We start from the raw sequence: 21645 nt of genomic DNA on the forward strand, positions 1-21645 counted from the left end.
CCTACCGGGAGTGCCTGGTGAGTGGGCAGCGGGCAGACTGCGCCTGGCCGGGGAGGCTCTCCGCGCCCGAGGCCGCAGCGGGGGTGGGGTGGGGTGGGGTGGGGGGTCCGGCGGAGCGCCCTCGCCCCCGCCGCCCCCCATGCCCATGGCTGTCCTCCCCCCCCGCGCGCGTAGGAGGCGGTGGCCCGCCGGGCGTCGCGGGTGCTGCGCGTGGAGCTGGACGACGTGGCCGAGGAGGACCCGGCGCTGGCCGAGGCGGCGGCCGACAACGCCCCGCGCTACCAGCGCCTCTTCGCCGACGCCGCCGCCCAGCTGCTGCTGCCCCTCCGCCCCCAGCACGAGGTGAGCCCCGCCCCGCCGCGGGGGGGCCGCGGGGAGGGGGGGGCGCCGCGCCCACCCCCCGCCCCTGACCCCCCTCCCCCCGCAGGTGGCCCCCAAGGACGCCCTGGACGTGTACCTCGAGCACCGCCTGCTGCTGGAGGGGCGCGGCCCAGAGCCCGGCCAGCCCCGCGACCCCCGCAACCACTTCCCGCCCGAGCTGATGCGCCGATTGTGAGTCTCCCGCCCGGCCAGAGGCGCCAGGGAGAGGGGAGGAGGGTCAAGCCGGAGACGGGAGGGGAGGGGGCGAGCGGGGGGCCAAGAGGGCAGCGGGGTGGGGTGGGCTTGTGCAGGGGGGGTGGTAGAATGCGACTCCCCCTGCAAGTCCTTGCGGATCTAATTGTCAACCTGGAAACGAACCGTGTGAGCTCGCTCCGCAGGTGCCCGTTCCTCCCACCGGCCTTGCCTTCCTCGCACAGCTGTTGTGCGGAAGGGGGCACGCGTGTTCCCCCCCTTGGGCTCCTTGGAGAGGGGGAAGCCGAGATTCAGACACTTTGGGCGGGGGCTTCTCGGTCTCAGCTGTGCCCCCCCCCCCCCGCTTCTCCCCTCGCCAGTGAGCTGTACTTCAAGGCTCCTGCGGGCACCAAGGCCCGGGTGATCCGGGAGGTGAAGGCCGATTCCATCGGCAAACTGGTGACCGTCCGCGGCATCGTCACCCGTGTCTCCGAGGTGAAGCCTCGCATGGTGGTTGCCACGTACAGCTGTGACCAGTGTGGTGCGGAGACCTACCAGCCCGTGAGTAGGGAGCCCCAAAGGGGCATGGAGCAGTGGTTTGGAGGGGGGGAGCTTTTTGCCACCTCTTCTCCTCCCCACCCACTCCCATGCACGGCCTCATTCCAGATCCAGTCGCCAAGTTTCATGCCTCTCTTGATGTGCCCGAGCCGCGAATGCCAGACCGACCGAGCGGGGGGTCGACTCTACCTGCAAAGCCGCGGCTCCAAGTTCATTAAGTATCAGGAGCTGAAGATCCAGGAGCATGTGAGTGGCGGGAGGGGGCTGCTTCCACCAAAGCGCAATAAGGCTGGCCATTAAGGCCGGGTGGGCAGGAGCAGCCTGGCTGAGTGGCCCCTGGGCTTTGTGTGCAGTGTGTTCCAAGTGAAGGATCCAGCCGGTCCAGAAAGACCTCAGCCCTGGCCGGTCAAAGCAGAAACTTCTGGACTAAACCAGGGGGCTGGGAACACGGCAACTGTATGCTAGTTCTGTGTGGCAATAACTGAATTCCAGAATGCAGTTAATATCAGGAAAGCACACATCAGAGTATGTTTTTGTAGCTGCAAGAAAAGTGGCAGCCTGGTAAATGCATCCTTGTTTCTCTGTATTTTGCCAAAAATTGTGGTGGCGGCATGTTGACCCCCCTCCCCAAGAGGCAATCTGATGCCCTTGGAGCACACCGACCTCAAAGTACTCTAGTCAGAGCAAGAGGACGTTGTGGGCGAGGGTTTGGGACCTCTGGATGGGACGCGCCCTCCTTTCTGATGCTACCACATTCCTGTTCTCACTCACAGAGTGACCAGGTGCCGGTGGGCAACTTGCCCCGCTCCATTAATGTTAGCGCGCAAGGAGAGAACACGCGCCTGGTGCAGCCCGGCGACCACGTCAGCATCACCGGAGTCTTCCTTCCTGTGCGGCAGACGGGCTTCAGGCAGCTCCTGCAGGTAGGGAGAGGATCAGTGGGGGGGGGGGGAGAGTAAGGGGGCAGGTTGGCTGTGGCGCCAAACTGAGGGCTCCGTTTGCTGTGGCAGGGCCTTCTCTCCGACACGTACCTGGAGGCCCATCACATTGTCTGCATGAGTAAGAGTGAGCAGGAGGAGCTGGGGGAGGAGCTGACTGAGGAGGAGCTGCGGCAGATTACAGGTGAGACGGCTGCCCCCCACTTCCCCCCCACCCCAAAGACATGTGGGACGTTGGATGAACGGGCGCAGATTAAATTTGTGTCCCAGCTCTGTGGGTTTGGATATTTAAAGTCTTGCTTATTTATATCTCCGAGTATTTTTACCACTCGCTTTTCCCCAGTGGAGAGCCAAAATGGCTTACAAAAAAACACGTATAATGCGGACAGCATGAAAGAAGGAATAACACACCCTGCCTTGGGCTAGCCCTGGGTTTACTGGCGCCATGGGCCAAGAGCCAAGCGGGTTGGGCCAAGGGTTTGCACAAAGCAGGCCTCCCTCCGCCACCCCTTCTCGTCCTCTGCCGCTGAAGTCTGGCCGGGTCTTGGGGGCTCACTGTTGTGCAGTGATTAAAAGCAGTGGAAGTCGCTTGTGTCTGTGATTCAGCTGCGGTTGCTTCAGGGGAAACGTTGCTGGAGAGTTGCTGGAGAGTAAGAAGGCAACGGCTCTCGGCAATGGCTCTCGGGGCCTGCTTGTGGCCTTCTGAAGGCAAAGGGCCTGCGCCCAAACTGAGGGACGCTCTCCTGTAACTAAATTCCGTTCCCTTTCAGAAGCAGTGTCCAAAAAGGCTTCTCAATGTTTGATTGGTTCTGCAGCCATCCTGCAAAGACTCTGCTTCACGTTAATGGCTGCTGCGGTCTCAAGGGGTGGGGTCCTCTCCAGAACTTCCCCTTGAGCTCACGCTGGCCGGGGGGTGGGGAGAGAGCTCCTGTTGGTTCTGCGTTCTCTATAGCTTCTTGTTCTGGGGCGCTTGGGCTCTTGCAGAGGAGGACTTCTATGACAAGTTGGCTGCCTCGATTGCCCCCGAGATCTACGGACACGAGGATGTCAAGAAGGCCCTGCTGCTGCTGCTGGTTGGGGGAGTGGACCAGAACCCCCGGGGCATGAAGATACGTGGTGAGTGGCAGAGCCAGGTCCCTTCCCAGCCCGGGGAGCAGAGGCAGCACGGGCTTTGGTGGGCCAGTGCCCGGCAGCATTGTGAGTTCACAGGGACCAACTCTCTGGGCGTGGCCGCACACCTCCCCTGTTTTTAGACGGCCACCTGTCAGCAATGCTGGTTCTGTGACCTTGGGCAGATGATGAGAGGGAGAGCATCTTGGCCATCTTTTGGGCATGGAGTAGGGGTCCCTGGGGAGGTAGTTGTGAAATTCCTGCATTTGACAGGGGGTTGGACTAGCTGCATACCTATTCTCTCTGGTATCAGAGGAGCATGCTTATTCTATTAGGTGCTGTGGAACACAGGCAGGATGGTGCTGCCACAGTCGTCTGATTTGTGGGCTTCCTAGAGGCACCTGGTTGGCCACTGTGTCAACAGACTGCTGGACTTGATGGGCCTGGGTCTGATCCAGCAGGACCTTATGTTCTTATGGCCCTGGTGGTCCCTTCCAACTCTAGGATTCTTCTACCTCATCTCGCTTGAGATCTCAACCGTAACTACCCTTCTGCAAGCAGTTGCTTTCTTTTCTGGGGTGAGGGGGGGAGCTTCGCAAGGCCAGTCTGACCCTGCCAAAGAGCCTGACCCTTCAGGCCCGGCGCTGAGTCAGGAGGCCCTCCTCCGCCTTTCCTAGGGAACATCAACATCTGCCTCATGGGGGATCCTGGTGTGGCCAAGTCCCAGCTGCTGTCGTACATCACACGCCTGGCACCACGCAGTGAGTACCGCATTGGGAGGGGGGGCCTCTCTGAGTTGCTTATTGCCCCCCTACCGGCAGGAAGGAGCAGCGCTGTGGCCGCTGGGCTGCTATTGCCTGAGTGGGTACAGAGAAGGATCCCGAGAGCCAGCCTGGCTTGTCCAAGAAGAAACTGGGGACGGTGCCTTTGGCCAGCCTCTGTTCTTCGTGACACAATACACGGGAGCGATCGCAGATAAGGCCTGGTGTGGGGGAAGGGGGCTTGCCCAGCATCCTGTTTCCCACAACAGGCAACCAGATGCTGCAACGGTTCTTCCCAGCCCTTCCCGGTGTCTGGGATTCCCAGGGAGGGAGGGAAGGAGTCAGCCAGCCATGCAGAGAGAAAGAGAGCGGCAGCAGCAGTTTCCACTTCTTCCGTTGCGCCTCTGCAGGCCAGTACACAACCGGGCGCGGCTCCTCTGGCGTGGGGCTGACGGCGGCTGTGCTGCGTGATCCGCTGACGGGCGAGCTGACTCTGGAGGGGGGGGCGCTGGTGCTGGCCGACCAGGGGGTGTGCTGCATCGACGAGTTCGACAAGATGCTGGAGTCGGACCGCACGGCCATCCATGAGGTGATGGAGCAGCAGACCCTGTCCATCGCCAAGGCGGGCATCCTGACTACACTGAATGCCCGCTGTGCCATCCTGGCGGCCGCCAACCCTGCCTATGGCCGCTACAACCCCAAGCGCAGCCTGGAGCAGAACCTCCAGCTCCCAGCTGCCCTGCTCTCCCGCTTCGACTTGCTGTGGCTGATCCAGGACCGGCCGGACCGTGACAGTGACCTCCGGTGAGGAAGATGACCGGCTGGGAGCTGGGGGAGGGGAGAGGGGCTCTCCGGCCACTGTGTTGCTGAGAGGCCATTGTGTCTTTCCTGCAGGCTCGCCCAGCACATCACTTATGTGCACCAGCACAACCGGCAGCCACCCAGCCAGTTCCAGCCGCTGGACATGGCCCTCATGAGGTGAGATGGTGTGAAAATCTGCCGGTGTTCTGCCAGAAGGCCCGCTCCCCTTGCTGGGGGATCAGGGAGCGAGTGTGGGGGCTCGAGCAAGAGGCCTGGAGTGGGGGGAGAGGAGGCTCAGCTGCCCACCCAGTCGCCCCCCCTTCAGGCCGGCCTGTCACTGCCTCCTGCTAGGCGCTACATTGCCACGTGCAAGCGGAAGCAGCCGGCGGTGCCAGAGTCGCTGGCGGATTACATCACTGCTGCGTACGTGGAGATGCGCAAGGAGGCCTGGGCCAACAAGGACGCCACCTACACCTCTGCCCGCACCTTGCTGGGCATCCTGCGCCTGGCCACGGCCCTGGTGAGCGGGGTGGGTGGGGGGGAAGGCTACCTGCCTGCAGACTGTCCGGGAACTGCCTGCACAGAGGAGAATTCGGCCTCCTGAGTATCTCAGGGCTCTTTCATTAAATAGGCCACTTAATTTCTGGCTGGAGAATTGGAGGGAGGCAGACAAGCCCTTTGGGGGAGACACTTGAGTGCTGGATGGCCCAGCAGTCTGCCGGAGGACGATTGCCAGAAACGAACGTCAGTCTCTAGCAAAATGTGCTCTTGCTGGAAAATGGGTTCTGCCGCTGGGTAAATGAAAGTCATTCCCAGCAGTGATGAAATGGCAGCGAGGCAGAGGGGAGCTTGGTACCGTTTGGGGGAGGGGGAATGAGAAGGAGGAGGAAAACTAGCATCGTGGTTTCCCTCCTCCTGTTTTGGCCACTCGGAGCAAAGCGAACCAAGGCCTGTTGCCACTCCAGTCAGCATCTCCATCTCCCTGACCCCTTCCCTGGCTAACAGAAATGTTAAAAAGGCAGGGCAGGACTCGTGCGCTCTCGTGGCAATTTGTTTCTACTGAAAAACATGGGGCCCATCAATCATTTGCCCTTCCTGTTCTCACGTGGCGGCTGTTGAGCAACAACTAGTTTAGTTATTCACTTCTGAGCCGGTCAAGTATTACCCAGACCTGCATCTTTGGTACCCTCAGAGGCACTTAACGGACCATCAGATCTTGACAACCCCTCCTAGGGTTTTCAAGGCCAGAGACCTTCGGAGGTGGTTGTGCCATTGCCTGACTCTGTGTAGCTGCCCCTGGACTCCCTTGGTGGTCTCCCATCCAAGGACTGAACCAGGGCCCTGCTCACCTGAGATCAGGCCATCCTGGGCCATCCAAGTGATGGCAGCCTCCCTGCTTAGAACCAAGAGCTCCACTGTGTGACCTCTAAGAATTTGATCCTCCAAGGAATGCAGGGTACTCCCCTGCTCCATTTCATCACACCAACCTTGAAAGGTAGGTTAGGCCAAGACTGACTGACCCAAGGGCAACCCAAAAACTTCACGCTAGAGAGGTGGATTTGAACTGCGTCTCCCTGGCTGCAGACTGACGCTCTTAACTCCTTACAGCAGACTGGTTGTTTTCAAGGGGCAAATCTGAGCTTTGAGATGGTCTGGAAGCACGTGCCCACCTTGGGCACAAGCAGCGTGAATGCTGATGGCACTGTCCCATTATTTCAGCCCAATTTAGCTGAGTTTTGCAGTTGAGCACTTTTACAACATTTCTGAGTTGGACAGAGCATGTGCTACACGCTGTGGAAATAGAAGAGAGGCGGGCATGCCCAGCTATGATCCCTCCAGCACTGAGGGTTTGCTGGGGAGTAACTGGGGAGCAGAACTATGAGCAGTGTCACCCTGGGGCAATACCTCATCCTGCCCTTCCCCCTTCTAGGCACGGCTGCGGCGCGTGGACATGGTGGAGAAGGAGGACGTGAATGAGGCAATGCGCCTGATGGAGATGTCCAAAGACTCCCTTCTCGCAGACAAGGGCCAGCCAAGCAGGTGTGCTAGAGAGTCCCTGTCAGAAAGCCCCTCCCTCCATTACACCATCTTCAGGGTGCTTGCCATAGGCACTGAGAACACAGGTGACCCACCCCTCTCCTCTCTTTCTTCCCCCCAGAGGACAACACCCCTCTGACCTGATCTTTGCGGCCATCCGGGAAATGGTTCCGGCGGAGGGAGTCCGCTCGGTCCGCCTCGCTGAGGCCGAGCAGCGCTGCGTCTCGAAGGGCTTCACTCCCGCTCAGTTCCATGCGGCACTCGAGGACTACGAAGAGTTGAACGTTTGGCAGGTGAACCAGCAAAAGACCCGCCTCACGTTTGTGTAAGCCTGCCTGGAGAGGGGCCCCCTGCTCTCTTCCACGCAGGGCTTCTACCCTCCCCCCCCACACACACACACACTTTTAAGAACTGGATCTGGTTTTTCTGCAATAAAGTTACATGGAGTCCACGGTGTGTCTCTGCCTCTCCTTAAGGGAAGCCAGGGGACAAAGATGTAAAACAACCATCGAGGATAGCAGTTGTCTACCTTCTGCCTCCTTTGCAGAAGGTGTTCTCTCTTAGTGGAAAAAGGCAGCGGTGATGTGATGGGTAACAACATTCCCTGTTTCTAATATCTCCTTAGAGGCCCCAGGCCACCAGGCGAAAGTTTCCAGCTGTTGTCCAGTTCCAAAACTTGCCCTGAAGTACTAGGATGTGGGTGCTTCTTATTCCGCTCGCTTACTACCTGATGCCAGGTTTCACCATGGAATGGGGGAGGGGGGCCATCTTAAAAGCATCCAATTTTGAGTCACTGAGATAAGCGTAGTTAACCCTTTCCTAGTAGCTGCAGGATCTGACTGCAGGGCCAGATCAGATGCAAAGTGTAAGACAGCCTCAGTTCAGGGAGGCGACTGGTGGCCACGTAGAGGATCAAAAGCACTGGGAACTCTGCCATGCAGAAGGAAAATGGGGGAGAGTGGGGGGGTCTGCATGCTATCAGGGAGGCGACAACCACTGGGGGGCTGTATCAGAGGCCTCCAGTGCTGCTTCAAGATGTAGGAGAAGACTTCGGATCTGGTTTCTGACTCTTATGGTGCTACAGCAAGAGAATGAACATTAACCGTAAGGAGCCATGAGGTGCCTTCTGTTGAATGACTGGATTTAATGAAAACCCTGAGCTCCAGAAAGGACATTGCAGGCCCCCTTCCCTCTCAAGACAGGAACTCCAAAGCTAGAGTGTTGCCAGCAGCTTGCAGCCCCCCACCCCTGAAGGACAATGTAAAGATGACTGAGTCTTTATACGCGGCCCAACTGAGAAGTGACCGTTGTGAGCACAGGGAAGGCGAGGCCTCCCCCCTGGCTGTTGGCCTCACAACTCAACTACCTGTGCCCAGAAACTCACTGCCCTCAAGCTCAGCTTCCTAGAAACAGAACGTGTGATGAAGGAAGGGATTTGCAGCCTAGAATTGGCATTGGGGTAGTGCACAAACACCTGGTTTCTTTAAATGAAACAAAATCCTCTGGGCCAGACGAATTGCACCCAAGGGTACTCAAAGAACTTGCAGATGTAATTTCAGAACCTCTGTTCATTATTTTTGAAAAGTCTTGGCAAACAGGTGAGGTGCCAGAAGATTGGAGGCAGGCAAATGTTGTCCCCATCTTCAAGAAGGGGAAAAAGGAGGATCCAGGTAACTACCGACCCATCAGCTTGACTTCCGAAAAGTGTTCGAACAAATCATCAAACAGTCCGTCCTTGAGCATTTAGAAAGGATGGATCTGATCACCAAGAGCCAGCATGGGTTTCTCAAGAATAAGTCATGTCAGACTAATCTCCTTTTTTGAGAAAATTACTACCTTGCTGGATCACGGGAATGCTGTAGACATAGTTTATCTAGATTTCAGTAAGGCTTTTGATAAGGTTCCACATAGTATTCTAGTTGACAAATTGGGAAAATGCGAGTTAGATCCTATTATTGTTTGATGGATCTGCAACTGGTTGACAGATCGTATCCAAAGACTGCTAGTTAATGGTTTCTCGTCCACTTGGAGAGAAGTGACTAGTGGAGTTCCTCAGGGATCTGTGCTAGGCCCTGTGTTGTTCAACATCTTTATAAATGATATGGATGAAGGAATAGAGGGGATGCTTATTAAATTTGCAGATGATACTAAATTGGGAGGGGTAGCAAATATGGTAGAAGACAGAGCCAAGATGCAGGATGATCTTGACAGGCTGGAGAAATGGGCTAGAACTAATAAAATGCACTTCAACAAAGACAAATGTAAAGTTCTGCATTTAGGTAGGAAAAATCAAATGCATAATTATAGGATGGGGGAGACTTATCTGAGCAGTAGTGTGTGTGAAAAGGATCTTGGGGTCTTAGTAGACCAAACACTGAACATGAATCAGCAGTGTGATGCTGTAACTAAAAAGGCAAATGCAGTCTTGAGCTGCATCAACAGAAGTATAGTGTCCAGATCACACGAAGCTCCTACAAAGGGTCAGGCCAAGGAGCCCCCCCCCCGCCCACAGGCATGGTCTTGTCCAAAAGCCCGACTACAGCTGCAACCAATCGCTCACTCCCCAGTGGTGGCCAGCCCCCCTCTCCCCAGCTAATCACAGCCCCTGCCCCCAAGCTACATAGTTCAGCCCATTGTTCAGTGGGTCAGGTGGGCGGTATATGGGACTCTGACCCCAGGGTCTCTGCTCTCCACACAGCAGCATTGAACTCGGGGTGGGCCATTGAGTGCCACTGAGTGAGCACACAGCACTGGCACCCCAGGGGGAGAGCAAAGTCCGTGCCAGGTCTTGGGCTACATCAACAGAAGTATAGTGTCCAGATCACGTGAAGTGATGGTATTGCTTTACTCTGCTCTGGTTAGACCTCAACTAGAGTACTGTGTTCAGTTTTGGGCATTACAATTTAAGAAAGATGTAGACAAGCTGGAACGTGTCCAGAGGAGGGCAACAAAGATGGTAAGGGGTCTGGAGACCAAGTCCTATGAGGAAAGGTTGAAGGAGCTGGGTATGTTTAGCCTGAAGAGGAGAAGACTTGAGAGGGGATATGATAACCATGTTCAAGTACTTGAAGGGCTGTCATATAGAGGAGGGTGCCGAGTTGTTTTCTGTTGCTCCAGAAGGTGGGACCAGAACCAACGGGTTGAAATTAAATCAAAAGAGTTTGCATCTAGACATTAGGAAGAATTTTCTAACAGAGCGGTTCCTCGGTGGTACAGGCTTCCTCGGGAGGTGGTAAGCTCTCCTTCCCTGGAGGTTTTTAAGAAGAGGTTGGATGGCCATCTGTCAGCAATGCTGATTCTGTGACTTTAGGCAGATGTAGAAAAGGGCAAGAGTCCAGTAGCACCTTAAAGACTAACAAAAATATTTTCTGGTGGGTATGAGCTTTCGTGAGCCACAGCTCACTTCTTCAGATACTTCTTCAGAGCTGTGGCTCACGAAAGCTCATACCCTTCCAGAAAATATTTTTGTTAGTCTTTAAGGTGCTACTGGACTCTTGCCCTTTTCTACTACTGCAGACAGACTAACACGGCTACCCACTGTGAATTATCTTAGGCAGATGATGAGAGGGAGGGCATCTTGGCCATCTTCTGGTCACTAGGGATGTGGGGGGGAAGTAGTTGTGAATTTCCTGCATTGTGCAGGGGGTTGGGCTTGATGGCCCTGGTGGTCCCTTCCAACTCTATGGTTCTATGATTCTAGGTGCCAAAAGAATACGACATCAGGTCACACCATGAGGGCAAAAGAAGACCGGGTGTATTTCAAGGTTGCGGCGCCTGCGCCATCGCCCACGGGTGGAGTATTCAAGTGTCGGTTGCCACAGCAGTGGTGAAATGGTCTCTGTACCGTTACTGATGGCTAGCTCTATAGATTGTATACTTGATTGACAAGTATGGTACCTTGATAGAAATAGTGATCTAAGGCAAAGAGGCCACTTGTTGAATCATGAAGATTATTTTTATTGCTTATTCCAGTATATTTAAAAGCAAGCAACAAAACACAAGACTGAGTATAACAGAATTTAGGCAGAGTCACACAACAGGCTATTTCAGAAATCTGCACAGAGTACAGATCATAATGTGCACAAAATACAATTGTACGTACCACCGCCGCACGGGAGACCTATGAGACATCTCCAAATTCTAAACAATTTTTGCCCCCTCTTATACTCTTTTTCATGGGAAATCTAATCTTGTGGTTGTACCTAGGGCACCTTCTCAAGGGTCTTCCTTCTTTCCCAAAACAAGAATTCAATCCTTTTCACCTGTTTTCGCACCTCACAAGGTCCTTTATATGACCCAAGGCAAGGTTTGTCGATAAGGATATAGTCAGATCTTCCATGTTAAGCCCATCACTCATAGCAAGGTGACAAAATCCTAGAAAAGGTGTCGGAAGCACCTTGTAAAGGGAATCCAATGCAAGTCAAGCACCACCGACTCAGGCAGCTTTCCAAGATTCAAACGGGTAATTTTTTGGCTTTGCGATCTGCATGTTGATGTTACAGCCAGGGCTTTTGGCTCTAAGCCCAGGATTTTCCTACTGCTGAGTGACGCTATGGCCTGGGTTTTTTTCTACTTGCCAGTTACTGACAGGAAATCTAGCTTTTAATTAACATACATTGCATGAATATATATCCTTTAAGACTACAGTTTGACTAGCCCACTACAGTGGCCCCCTCCCCTGCCGCCTGGCCGCCGGGCGCTTCAGATTCACTGCGCCACCTCCAGCGTCTGGAAGGCTTTGACATCATGAAATTTGTCGCAGGAGAAATTGATGAGAAGCTGCTTGGTGCCGGCCTTGGTGGGGGTCAGCGCAAACTGGACGGTGGCCTGCCGCTTGGTCCCCAGCGGAGGTGCGCTGTGAAGGAAGAGCAAAGGCGGAAGGTCAAGCGGGATCAGGCAGAGGGGGAGAGCCAGCCTTTGTGGCGTCCAGCCCCGCCAGCCTGCTTCTCAGCCCCCTCTGAGCAGCCGCTGTGGGGTCACCACAGAACCTGAGCCATCTGGGGGGGGGTCTCTCTCTCTCTCTCTCTGCCACAGAGACACCAGCCTGGGACCAGAGCAGAAGCTGCTTCTGCCCCCCCTAACCCTAACCCTAACCCCCGTTGTGATGCCAAGGGCTGCCCGTGCTTTGAGCGCTAGGGAAGGGCAGCCAGGCCCTTGGGAAGGTGCCAAAGAAGCAAGCAGCCTTCTTCAAACACAGCCCCTCCCCCCTCCCGTGGTCACCGTGGCCCGGGAAGGTGGGGCCTCCCACGCCCTGCTCAGGTTGCCAGATGGCAGGTGATGCCTGGAGCTCTCCCGGAATCACGACTCATCTCCAGATTATGGAGATTGTCAGTTCCCCTGGAGGAAACGGCCGGTTTGGAGGGTGGACTCTTCGGCATCGTGCCCTGCTGAGGTTCACCGCCTCCCCACGACCCGCCCTCCCTAGGCGCCACCCCAAACATCTCCAGGAATTTCCCACCCCAGATTTGGCCACCCGACGCCCTGGTACTCACTCCAGCTTGAGCTTGTCTGCCAGCAGGTCGCTGCCCTCCACCAGCAGCACGCAGTCCTTGACTTCCACCACCAGCGGGTTCGTCAGCAGCACCTCCACCGCCACCAGCTCATTCACCTTCGGCTGGCCCAGCACCTGCCCCGAGGCAAAAAGAGGACGGCTCTCAGCACCACCCCAGCACGGGGCGGGGAGGGGGGGAACGGAGACAGGCCAGGGTGGCGGGGGGGGGGCAGGGCTCAGGCACGCCGAGGCCCTCCTGGCACCCGGCCCCCCCTCTGAGGGCCACAAGGGCCCCCCACAGCCCACTCCCCACAGCCCAACGACGCCTCCTCCGTCCCCGCTGCCGGGGCTGATTCTTTGGCCCTCGGAGATTCTTGCGGGAGCGAAGCAGCTCTCAGGGGGAGGCACAGAGCCAGCCAAGCGCTCTGGAGCCTCCTGCGCAGAGCTTGCAGGTGACGGCAGGAGAAATCGACATGGCTGCAGTGGGCCATTCTTGCCCTGCGGGCTGCCCAGAAACCTCACTTGGCACCTCTGCTCCACATGCTGTTCCGGGACATGCCCAGAAAAAGTGCCACTGGCCACTTCTGCACGGTGACCCCCACTTTCTGCCTGGAGGGGTCCCCCTGCTGCCCCCTGTGCCTGTTGGCGATGGTTGGAGAAAGAGGTCTCCCCCAGTTTTTCCCTCTGTCCCCCTTCCCCGTGCTGCTCCAGACTTCACGGCAGTATTTCCCCTGGACGTGGCAGGCCCGGAGCGTGCAGGCAAGGGGGTGGGGTGGGGTGGGACTGACCTTGATGGTGAGGCTGGGGTTGTCCAGGACGATGATGCGCTCCACCAGGATGTCCCCTTCACCCTCTTTTATGTGGCATAACGCTGTGGCGCGGATCATGTTGTCTGTCGTCAGGTACTGGTGGTACTCCTTGTAGGTGATCTTGACAGGGAAGGTTTTCTCTGGAGGAAGAGGAGAGCAGGACAGGATCGAGAGAGGCCCTCGATGCCAGCCAAGGTCTGTCTGCCTCTCTCTTGGGCAGGCTTTGCTGGGGGGTTCCATTAATATTTACATGCACGTGAGTCTTACAAACACGGGGGGGGGGAGAATGACTGGCAGGACTCGGGGGGGGGGGCTCCTCCACCCGTGTCCAGGGCCAGGCCCTTTGGGTGCTTGATGCAAGCTTCCCTTTCTTTCTTTCTTTCTTTCTTTCTTTCTTTCTTTCTTTCTTTCTTTCTTTCTTTCTTTCTTTCTTTCTTTCTTTCTTTCTTTCCAGTGGATCTCTTGCAACCCTTCGATGTCAGGGGGCACAGAGAGGCCCGGCCCCCTCTTCGTCCTCTCACCTCCCCCCATGCTGGTGGGAATAGCACAAGGAGGAGACCTCTTTCCTCCTCTGCCATCCAGCCCTTCCATGCTTGGATGGCACACGGGGCCATGCATGCACAGAGGTGCGGAGGTATGTAGGAAGACGGGGGATCCCTATGTGCCCAGCAACCAAGAAGGCAGGCAGCCTCCGTCGTCCTGCTCTGGACAGAGAGATGCATGCCCACAAACAGACCAACAGGGACCCAAGGCGTTGGCCCCCAAGCAGTCCTGGCCACGTGCTCCAGCCACGTCACGGGGGCTCAGCAGGAGGGCATCTGCCCCCTTCTCCCTTTGCCCCTCTTGCTGCCCCAGTCGCCCTCCGGGAGCACCCAAGCAGGACCCTTTTTACTCCAGATCAGACATTACTCCCATTGTCATTCCTGCCACTTCCCCTGGAGCAGGGCGGAGGCAGAAAGGAGATATCCTGAGTCAGGGCATGGGGAAGAGAGGACAACGGTGTCGCTTCACTCTGCTCTGGTTAGGCCTCACCTAGAGTCTCACTCTGCTTTGGTTAGACCTCACCTCACCTAGAATACTGTGTTCAGTTTTGGGCACCACCATTTAAGAAGAATGTAGGCAAGCTGGAACATGAGGAGGGCAACGAAGATGGTGAGGGGTCTGGAGACCAAGTCTTATGAGGAAAGGCTGAAGGAGCTGGGTGTTTTTAGCCTGAAGAGGAAAAGGCTGAGAGGGGTGATATGATAACCATGTTCAAGTACATGAAGGGCTGTCATAGAAAGGAAGGTGCAGGGTTGGTTTCTGTTGCCGCAGAAGGTCGGACCAGAACCAATGGGTTGAAATTATATCAAAAGAGTTTTCGGCTCAACATTATAGAACCAAAGAATCATAGAGTTGGAAGGGACCACCAGGGTCATCTAGTCCAACCCCTTGCAGAATGCAGGAAATGCACAACTACCTCCCCTCCACACCCCCAGTGACCCCTACTCCATGCCCAGAAGATGTGCACTACCCCAGTGCCAATCCTAGGCTGCAAATCCCTTCCCTCATCACATGTTCTGTTTATGCCATGTTGAGCACCACTTCCCTCACGAGAAAAGACTGAGAAGTAGGAATTGAAGAGTTCTGCCCTCTCTTCATCTCCTGTTACAATTTTTTTTATTTCTCAGCTCTATAAAAAGCTTTTTATGGAGCCACCCTGGCCTCTTTAGGCTCCTCCCATTTTTCCTTCTCATAGGAATGGTTTGAGATTGCGCCTTCAGTATTTTATTTTTAAGAAATGCCCACCCTTCTTGAACTCCCTTCTCCTTAAGCATTTCTGACCATGGGATTCTACCTAGCATAAGTTTAAGTTTGTTAAAATTTGCTCTTTTGAAGTCCAGCCTACATGTCTGACTATGTACAGGTTTTCCTCTCCCCAGTTCTTCCCTGTTGGTGAGCATCAAGTCTAAGATAGCAGACCCCCTTGTTTCCCTGTCCACCTTCTGGAATAGGAAGTTGTCAGCAAGACAAGTCAGGAATTTATTGGATCTTGCATTTTTAGCAGCGTTGGACTTCCAACAGATATCCGGGTAATTAAAATCTCCCATGACCAAGTTCTCTCTGAGAACTTCGTAATCTGGTCTAGGAGTGTCTCATCCAAGTCCTCTGTCTGGTTTGGTGGTTGATAGCAGACCCCCACCATAATATCATTATTTCTTACTCCTTTTAATTTTACCCATAGACTCTCGACTGAACTGCCACGCACAGCTTCATGTACTTCTTCGCAATGTACACATCTTTGACACGCAATGCTACTCCTCCCCGCTTCCTTCTCTGTCTGTCTCTTCTAAACAAGTTGTACCCATCAATCCTAATATTCCAATCATGAGTGACATCCCACCAGGTTTCAGTAATGCCAGTTAGGTCAAAATCTCTTCCTGTATTAGGGCTTCGAGTTCTTCCTGCTTGTTTCCATGGCTTATGTGCCCCGAGGTTTTCGTTTCTGAACTTACCCGCAAGTTTATGTTTCCTCGCATACATGGCACTCCCCGCAAATCTTTACTGTTCTCATCTCCAGTTATTGTCATTATGCTAGGCTTTAAGTTCTTGTCTCGCTCCCCCATAGGACTGAGTTTAAAGCCCTCCTTGTCAGGTTTAAGAGGCTCTCATCAAAAACATATTTTCCTACCCTCGTGAGGTGCAAACCATCTCCCGACAGAAGAGCTTCATCTCGAAAGCGTAAGCCGTTAGAAAGAACTTTCCGACAGGTAAAGCAGTTTCTTAGTGGAACAGGCTTCCTCGGGATGTTGCGGGCTGTTCTTCTTTGGAGGTTTTAAAGCAGAGACTAGATGGCCCAAAGAAGCTTACAACAACCCTGTGAGGTAGGTTTGGCTGCGAGCTCAAAGCCACCCAGCAGGATTCCAATGCACTGGTGGGGATTCGAACCTGGGTCTCCTGGATCCTAGCCTGGCCCACTAACCACTACTCCACACTGGCCCTTATGGTGGAGAGGATCAGGCAGCAGGTCAGGGAGAAAGAGAGAGCGCGTGGCCAAGGAGGACTTTGCCTGACGAAGGGATGTAATGGGAATGGCGGGAGGCCTCCGAGGACCCTCTGGAAGGAAAGCGGGGCGGGGGGAGGTATTGGTCTGTGCTGAGTAAGAGAGGGGGAGGGGAGCCCACGAGGGCTGAGGAGGGGGCTGAACTACCTGGTGAGTGAAGAGGGCAGAGTTTGAGGAAGAAGGGAGAAGACGGAGAGGGGGCGACCAGCAGGGAGAGCACGGAGTGGGCTGAATGCGGCAAGCGACTGAGGGCAGGGGGTTGTTTCCAGGGGTGCAGAGAAGGTGGAAGCTGGGAGTGGGGCGAGGGGTCTTCACCACGTTTCATTCCAGATGGGCAAGCGGGGTGTGTGTGTGAGTGTGCAGAAGCAGGTGTGTTGGCTCTGGCTCCCGCATGGGGGGGGTCATCTCCAGCCTTGCCACCACTCTCCTCTCCCTGCCCTCCCCCTTTCACACCTCCAGCCTCTCCTCCGTCCCCAAATACTGTGCAAATACTTCACCAGCCCGTGCCCCCTCCCTGTGGCAGCAAAACATCTTTACTTTCTTTAACATCCACAGGGTTTGGTGGAACCCCTCCTGACGGTGGCTGATTTCCCGTCCTTCTACTTGCCAGAAGAACACGAGACAGAGAGGGTGTCTGCTTTGTGCTTGCTCTGAAAAACCCAGTGACAGCCACCCCCCACCCACCTTGGGCAAGAGCCCCTCTGCAAAAGGGGCACAGTGTAGCAGCCGTGCCAGGCTGGGGAGTGTGACCTGGGGACTGGGACGTGCCTGAAAGGTTACCCACCTTCTTTGGGGCCCAGGGTCACGGACTGGGTGTTCTTCCAGACCTCATGGATGGGCATCCCCGTGTAGATGATGGTCCACGCTGTCATGTGCACCTCCACCGTCTTCGGCTCAGAAGCATGGTTGGTGAGCTTCAGGGCCAAGTGGACGTCTTTGCCCACCTCCGGGGTGTGCTCCACCTTGAATTTCCCCGAAATGCTGGGCTTTGGAGGAAGCGGCATTGCGGTTTCCGCTAAAGCGGATGAGTAGGTCATCATGTTCAGATTCATCTTTGCATGAGCTTTTTCAAAGACAGTCCTTTCTTTAGCAGAGCCTGCAAGAGAGAGAGAGAGAGAGCAGGGCTTGCACGTGAGTAGCCTCCCTGCTGACGCCACGGTCCCTCCGGCTCTTAGCCTCTGGGCCACGTTTGTAGCACCCATGGTCACCAAGGGAGAAGGGCGGTGCTCCTGTGGGCCGCTCTTTGCCAGGGCTTGGCCGGCCCGTGGGGCACGAATGGCTGCAGACCTCCTCCTCGGCTCCCCTCCAGGGCAGATAGAATCATAGAATCAGAAGGGACCTCCAGAGTCATCTAGTCCAACCCCCTGCACAAAGCAGGAAATTCACAACTACCTCCCCTCCCCCCCACTCCCCAGTGACCCCTACCCAGGAAATACTCAGGAAATGTTCAGCTTGGAGAAGAGGAGGTGGGGTGGGGGGAGGGGATAGGATTACTCTGTTGAAGGGTTGTCATTTAGAGGAGGGTGGGGGGCTGTTTCAGTCTGTAGTGGAGGACGGCACTTGTAATAATGGGTTTAAATTATAGGCAGGGAGACACTGGCGTGATATTAGGAAAAACCTTTTAACGATAAGGGTGGTTCAGGGGTGGAATCGGTTGCCCAGGGATGGAGTGGGCTCTCCCTCCTTGGAGGTGTTTAAGAAGAAGGTGGGGGATTATTTGTCAGGGATGCTTTAGGTCTCATCCTGCGTGGTGCAGAGGGTCAGACTGGATGGTCTTTAGGACCCTTCCAATTTTTTAATTCTATGATTCTATGAAAATGAGAGGCCGTTTGGAAGCGCTTTTGAGCTGCCCACCCTGATATCCTGGCGACTCTGCTTCTACCTGCAGGACGAGCTCGGCTACAGACCCTCTTTGGAAGGGGTGCGGGGAGTCAGAAGACAACCCCCCCTCCCAGCCCCAAGCAGGGCACCTCGAGGGGGCAAAAGTCCAGCAGCCAGTTTTGGCAATGAGCCAGGAGGCGTTCCCACCTGTCTGAGGAGGAGGAGGGAGCTCACCTTACCTTCGGTGTATTTATAATTGCTGGTGACGTCCACGCGGGCATAGCTGCCCACGGCCTTGGTACTCGTGTACTGGCCAACTTTCTTGGTGTCTGTGTAAATTCTCCTTTTTTCTCCCGTGGACAGGTTGTGTATCCAAGTGACGCGGTCCGCGTTGACCTCCGCAAAGACAAAGGGAGTGTCGTACCGCAGGTCCACGTCTCCCTCTTTGATGGCTATCAGAGAAGCTGGGCCACACTGGAAGATGTCTGCAGGGTTCAGAAAAGGGGGTGCGTGGGCAGAAAAATGGGGGGTGGAATCCCCCCCCCAGTACCAGAGAAGCAGCTAGTGGGGAGGAGCGAATGAGGCCCTTGGCCCAAAGGAAGGGCGGCTCCTTCTCGCGGTTCCCCGGCAGTAATCAGTTCTTGTAGGTTATCCGGGCTGTGTGACGGTGGTCTTGGTATTTTCTTTCCTGACGTTTCGCCAGCAGCTGTGGCAGGCATGTTCAGAGGAGTAACACTGAAGGACAGAGTCTCTCAGTGTCAAGTGTGTAGGAAGAGCAATATATAGTCAGAAGGGGGTTGGGTTTGAGCTGAATCATTGTCCTGCAAAAAGTAACAAAGGTAATGTGCTAACCATTGTCCTGTAAGTATCAAGATAATGTGCTAATGAGGGTGTGGTATGTTAATGTGGAACCACTGTATCCTGAAGTGATCTGTTAACATGTGGAATCCAAAGCTAATCCACATGGCTATTGCGGACTGTAGTCTTTGTTAGTCTGGAGGTTTTCAGGACAGGAAGCCAAGCCTTATTCATTCTTAAACTCTCTTCTTTTCTGTTAAAGTTGTGCTGATGTGTATGAATTTCAATGGCTTCTCTGTGCAATCTGACAAAATAGTTGGTAGAATTGTCCAGTCTTTCAGTGTCTTGGAATAAGTCCCTGTGTCCTGTTTGTGTCAGTCCATGTTCAGCCACTGCTGATATCTCCGGTTGGCCAAGTCTGCAGTATATTTCATGTTCTTTTATTTTACTCGTTTATCGGGACCACAAAACGCAGCATAAAAACAAGGATAAAAGAACATGAAAGGTACTGCAGACTTGGCCAACCTGAGAAATCAGCAGTGGCTGAACATGGACTGACCCAAACAGGACACAGGGTCTTATTCCAAGACACTGAAAGACTGGACAATTCTACCAACTATTTTGTCAGATTGCACAGAGAAGCCATTGAAATTCATACACATCAGCACAACTTTAACAGAAAAGAAGAGAGTTTAAGAATGAATAAGGCTTGGCTTCCTGTCCTGAAAATCTCCAGACTAACAAAGACTACAGTCAACAATAGCCATGCAGATTAGCTTTGGATTTCACATGTTAACAGATCACTTCAGGATACAGTGGTTCCACATTAACATACCATACCCTCATTAGCACATTATCCTGATACTTACAGAACAATGATTAGCACATTACCTTTGATACTTTGCAGGACAATGACTCAGCTCAAACCCGACCCCCTTCTGATTATATATTACTCTTCCACTGTGAATTATCTTCCTACACACTTTGACACTGAGAGACACTGTCCTTCAGTGTTACTACTCTGAAGATGCCTGCCACAGCTGCTGGCGAAACGTCAGGAAAGAAAATACCAAGACCACGGTCACACAGCCCGGATAACCTACAAGAACCGATGAACTCTGACCGTGAAAGCCTTTGACATTATTTCCCCGTGAGTGCTCTCAGGGCATGGCCATGGGCCCGATCCTAACTGGGTTTGGGCAGAAGACCCAGCCAGGAAGGCAGCCGGGGGGCTCAGCAGCAGCAGGGCGGCTTTGGCCTCCAAGTCTCTGCTGGGGGAGGGCTTCCTCGGGCCCTCCTTGGGCTGATCCAAGAGAACTCTTCTTGTGATCTTCCAAGAGGGGAGGCCAGGGAGGAACTCAACACAGGAAGACCCTCAGGTGGGAAGGGCAACCCGCAAGCTCTGTACTGCCAGAGGAACCACAGTCAAGGCAGGATTGCGGGGAAACCTGGTGCCTCCAGTGCGCACGTCCCATTCCCACCATCACATGTACCTGTGGACACGTCATGCTGGGTTCTTTGTGTAGCCAAGTTTGCAAAGGAAAGGGCGAATTGGCTCTTGGAAGCCAGGCAAGTGGGATTGCTGGGAATGCCAGGTAGTTGGCGGAGGGCATTTCTGTCACATGGCACCCATGCCAGAAGCTGTCCTAGGTCAAACTCAAAGCTTTTCCCCCTTACCTGAACTTCTCTCCTGTGGCGTTGCATCTAAAATCTGCCATCCATTGAATGCAGGGCCCAGGTCAGCTCGGAGAAACCAGCTTTCGTTCCACACATGGAAGTTCCTGCAAGCAAGCGTGAGCTGGTGAGCCCAAAAGAGCCTTCCACAGGGGGCAACCAGCCAGTTCTCAGCCAGCTAAAGTGCCCAAAGCAAACAGATCCCAAGGAAGCCAGCGATGCCCGAGGAAGAAGCATCACAGCAGCAGCAGAGGGGGCGGGGGGAGGAGACTGCCCCCTTCCTACTCCAGCACCTTCCACTTAGCCACAGTCCAGCAGCTGAAGCTGTCTCTCCCCTCCTCCTCCAACCCATATGCCGTCTCAACCATGCAGCGTGGTAGATGGGATGCAGAGAATCCTCCCTTCTTTGTATCTGGCAAAGGGAGAAGGACGAACTCTCCGAAGCCCCTGACCCCAAAACCTTGCCGGCCCCTCCGGCGCTCCTGGGCTCCAGTCGAGCTGTTCTACTGCAGACTGGCAGGGCCTCTGCCTTCCGGAGCTCCCTTCCTTGTGACTCCTCTCCTCTGGAAGTGGCTCCCTTCTTAGCACCCGCTGGCTGGGATATCAGGGCTCGGGTCACTTGTACCTGACGAAGGGAGCTGCGACCCTTGAAAGCTGATGCCTTGCGGATCTTGTTTGGTCTCTAAGGTGATCCAGGACTCAAGTTTAGGAGGATCCAGAATGACACTCTCCTGCCAGGGGGTTGGGTGGGGGGCTTACAAGCTGAGTCTGGGGCTTGGAGGCCAGGAAGGGTGTACTGGGTAACCCTGTGCTCGAGTCATAGCAATGGGGTTCCCAGGCACAGTAAATGGCTGTGCCCTGGAACAGCTGGTCACGGAGCCAGCCAGAGGGGTTGTGATGATCTTGGACTTGGTTCTGAGCGCGGCTCATCCCCTGGTTGTGGCACCAACTGGTCACCGAGTGACCACAGTGCTATTCAGATCAGCATTCATGTCAATGGGAGGAAGTTACCCCCGAAGTCCAAAACTGTAACATTTGGTTTCAAAAGAGGGAACTGCAAAAATGGGGACAATAGTTAAAAGGAAACTGAAAAGGAAACACAAAGAGACTCAGATCCCTATAGGATGCTCAGAGGCTATTTAAAACCACACCAATTGAAACCCAGACAGAACAAATTCCCCAGTATGGAAAGGTGTTGCAAAGTCTAAAAGAACGTCTGCATGGTTAATGACCCAAGTCAAGGAAGCCCTAA

At 54.7% G+C, this 21645-nt stretch overlaps 2 protein-coding genes across 2 annotated transcripts in view; one reads left to right on the plus strand and one right to left on the minus strand.

Moving 5' to 3' along the window:
• The first annotated feature begins 444 nt into the window (after positions 1-444).
• Positions 445-7095, plus strand: MCM7 (minichromosome maintenance complex component 7). Its single transcript, XM_056845213.1, has 12 exons — positions 445-552; positions 933-1113; positions 1219-1356; positions 1884-2033; positions 2121-2232; positions 3033-3164; positions 3836-3919; positions 4330-4723; positions 4814-4897; positions 5072-5240; positions 6651-6760; positions 6879-7095. The coding sequence occupies exons 1-12, from the start codon at positions 542-544 to the stop codon at positions 7084-7086; spliced, it is 1773 nt and encodes a 590-aa protein (XP_056701191.1). The 5' UTR covers positions 445-541; the 3' UTR covers positions 7087-7095.
• Positions 7096-11464: 4369 nt separating this feature from the next.
• The window catches only part of LOC130473441 (protein-glutamine gamma-glutamyltransferase E-like), a 33265-nt gene continuing 23084 nt past the window's right edge, over positions 11465-21645 (minus strand). Inside the window, exons 10-15 of the mRNA XM_056844961.1 lie at positions 20397-20500; positions 18161-18406; positions 16885-17196; positions 13037-13197; positions 12250-12383; positions 11465-11612 (exon numbers count right to left, since the gene is read on the minus strand). Coding sequence (XP_056700939.1) covers positions 11465-11612; positions 12250-12383; positions 13037-13197; positions 16885-17196; positions 18161-18406; positions 20397-20500 — 1105 coding nt within the window. The remainder of the gene's footprint in view (positions 11613-12249; positions 12384-13036; positions 13198-16884; positions 17197-18160; positions 18407-20396; positions 20501-21645) is intronic.

The sequence above is a fragment of the Euleptes europaea genome, chromosome 2, assembly GCF_029931775.1.
Source record: "Euleptes europaea isolate rEulEur1 chromosome 2, rEulEur1.hap1, whole genome shotgun sequence".
In the NCBI taxonomy this organism is placed as follows: domain Eukaryota; kingdom Metazoa; phylum Chordata; class Lepidosauria; order Squamata; family Sphaerodactylidae; genus Euleptes; species Euleptes europaea.

Bases quoted from the DNA above. Each gene is read 5' to 3' on its own strand.
- MCM7 (XM_056845213.1), top strand. The intron at 2,034-2,120 runs GTAGGGAGAGGA...TTGCTGTGGCAG, and splicing joins GCTTCAGGCAGCTCCTGCAG to GGCCTTCTCTCCGACACGTA. The intron at 5,241-6,650 runs GTGAGCGGGGTG...TCCCCCTTCTAG, and splicing joins TGCGCCTGGCCACGGCCCTG to GCACGGCTGCGGCGCGTGGA.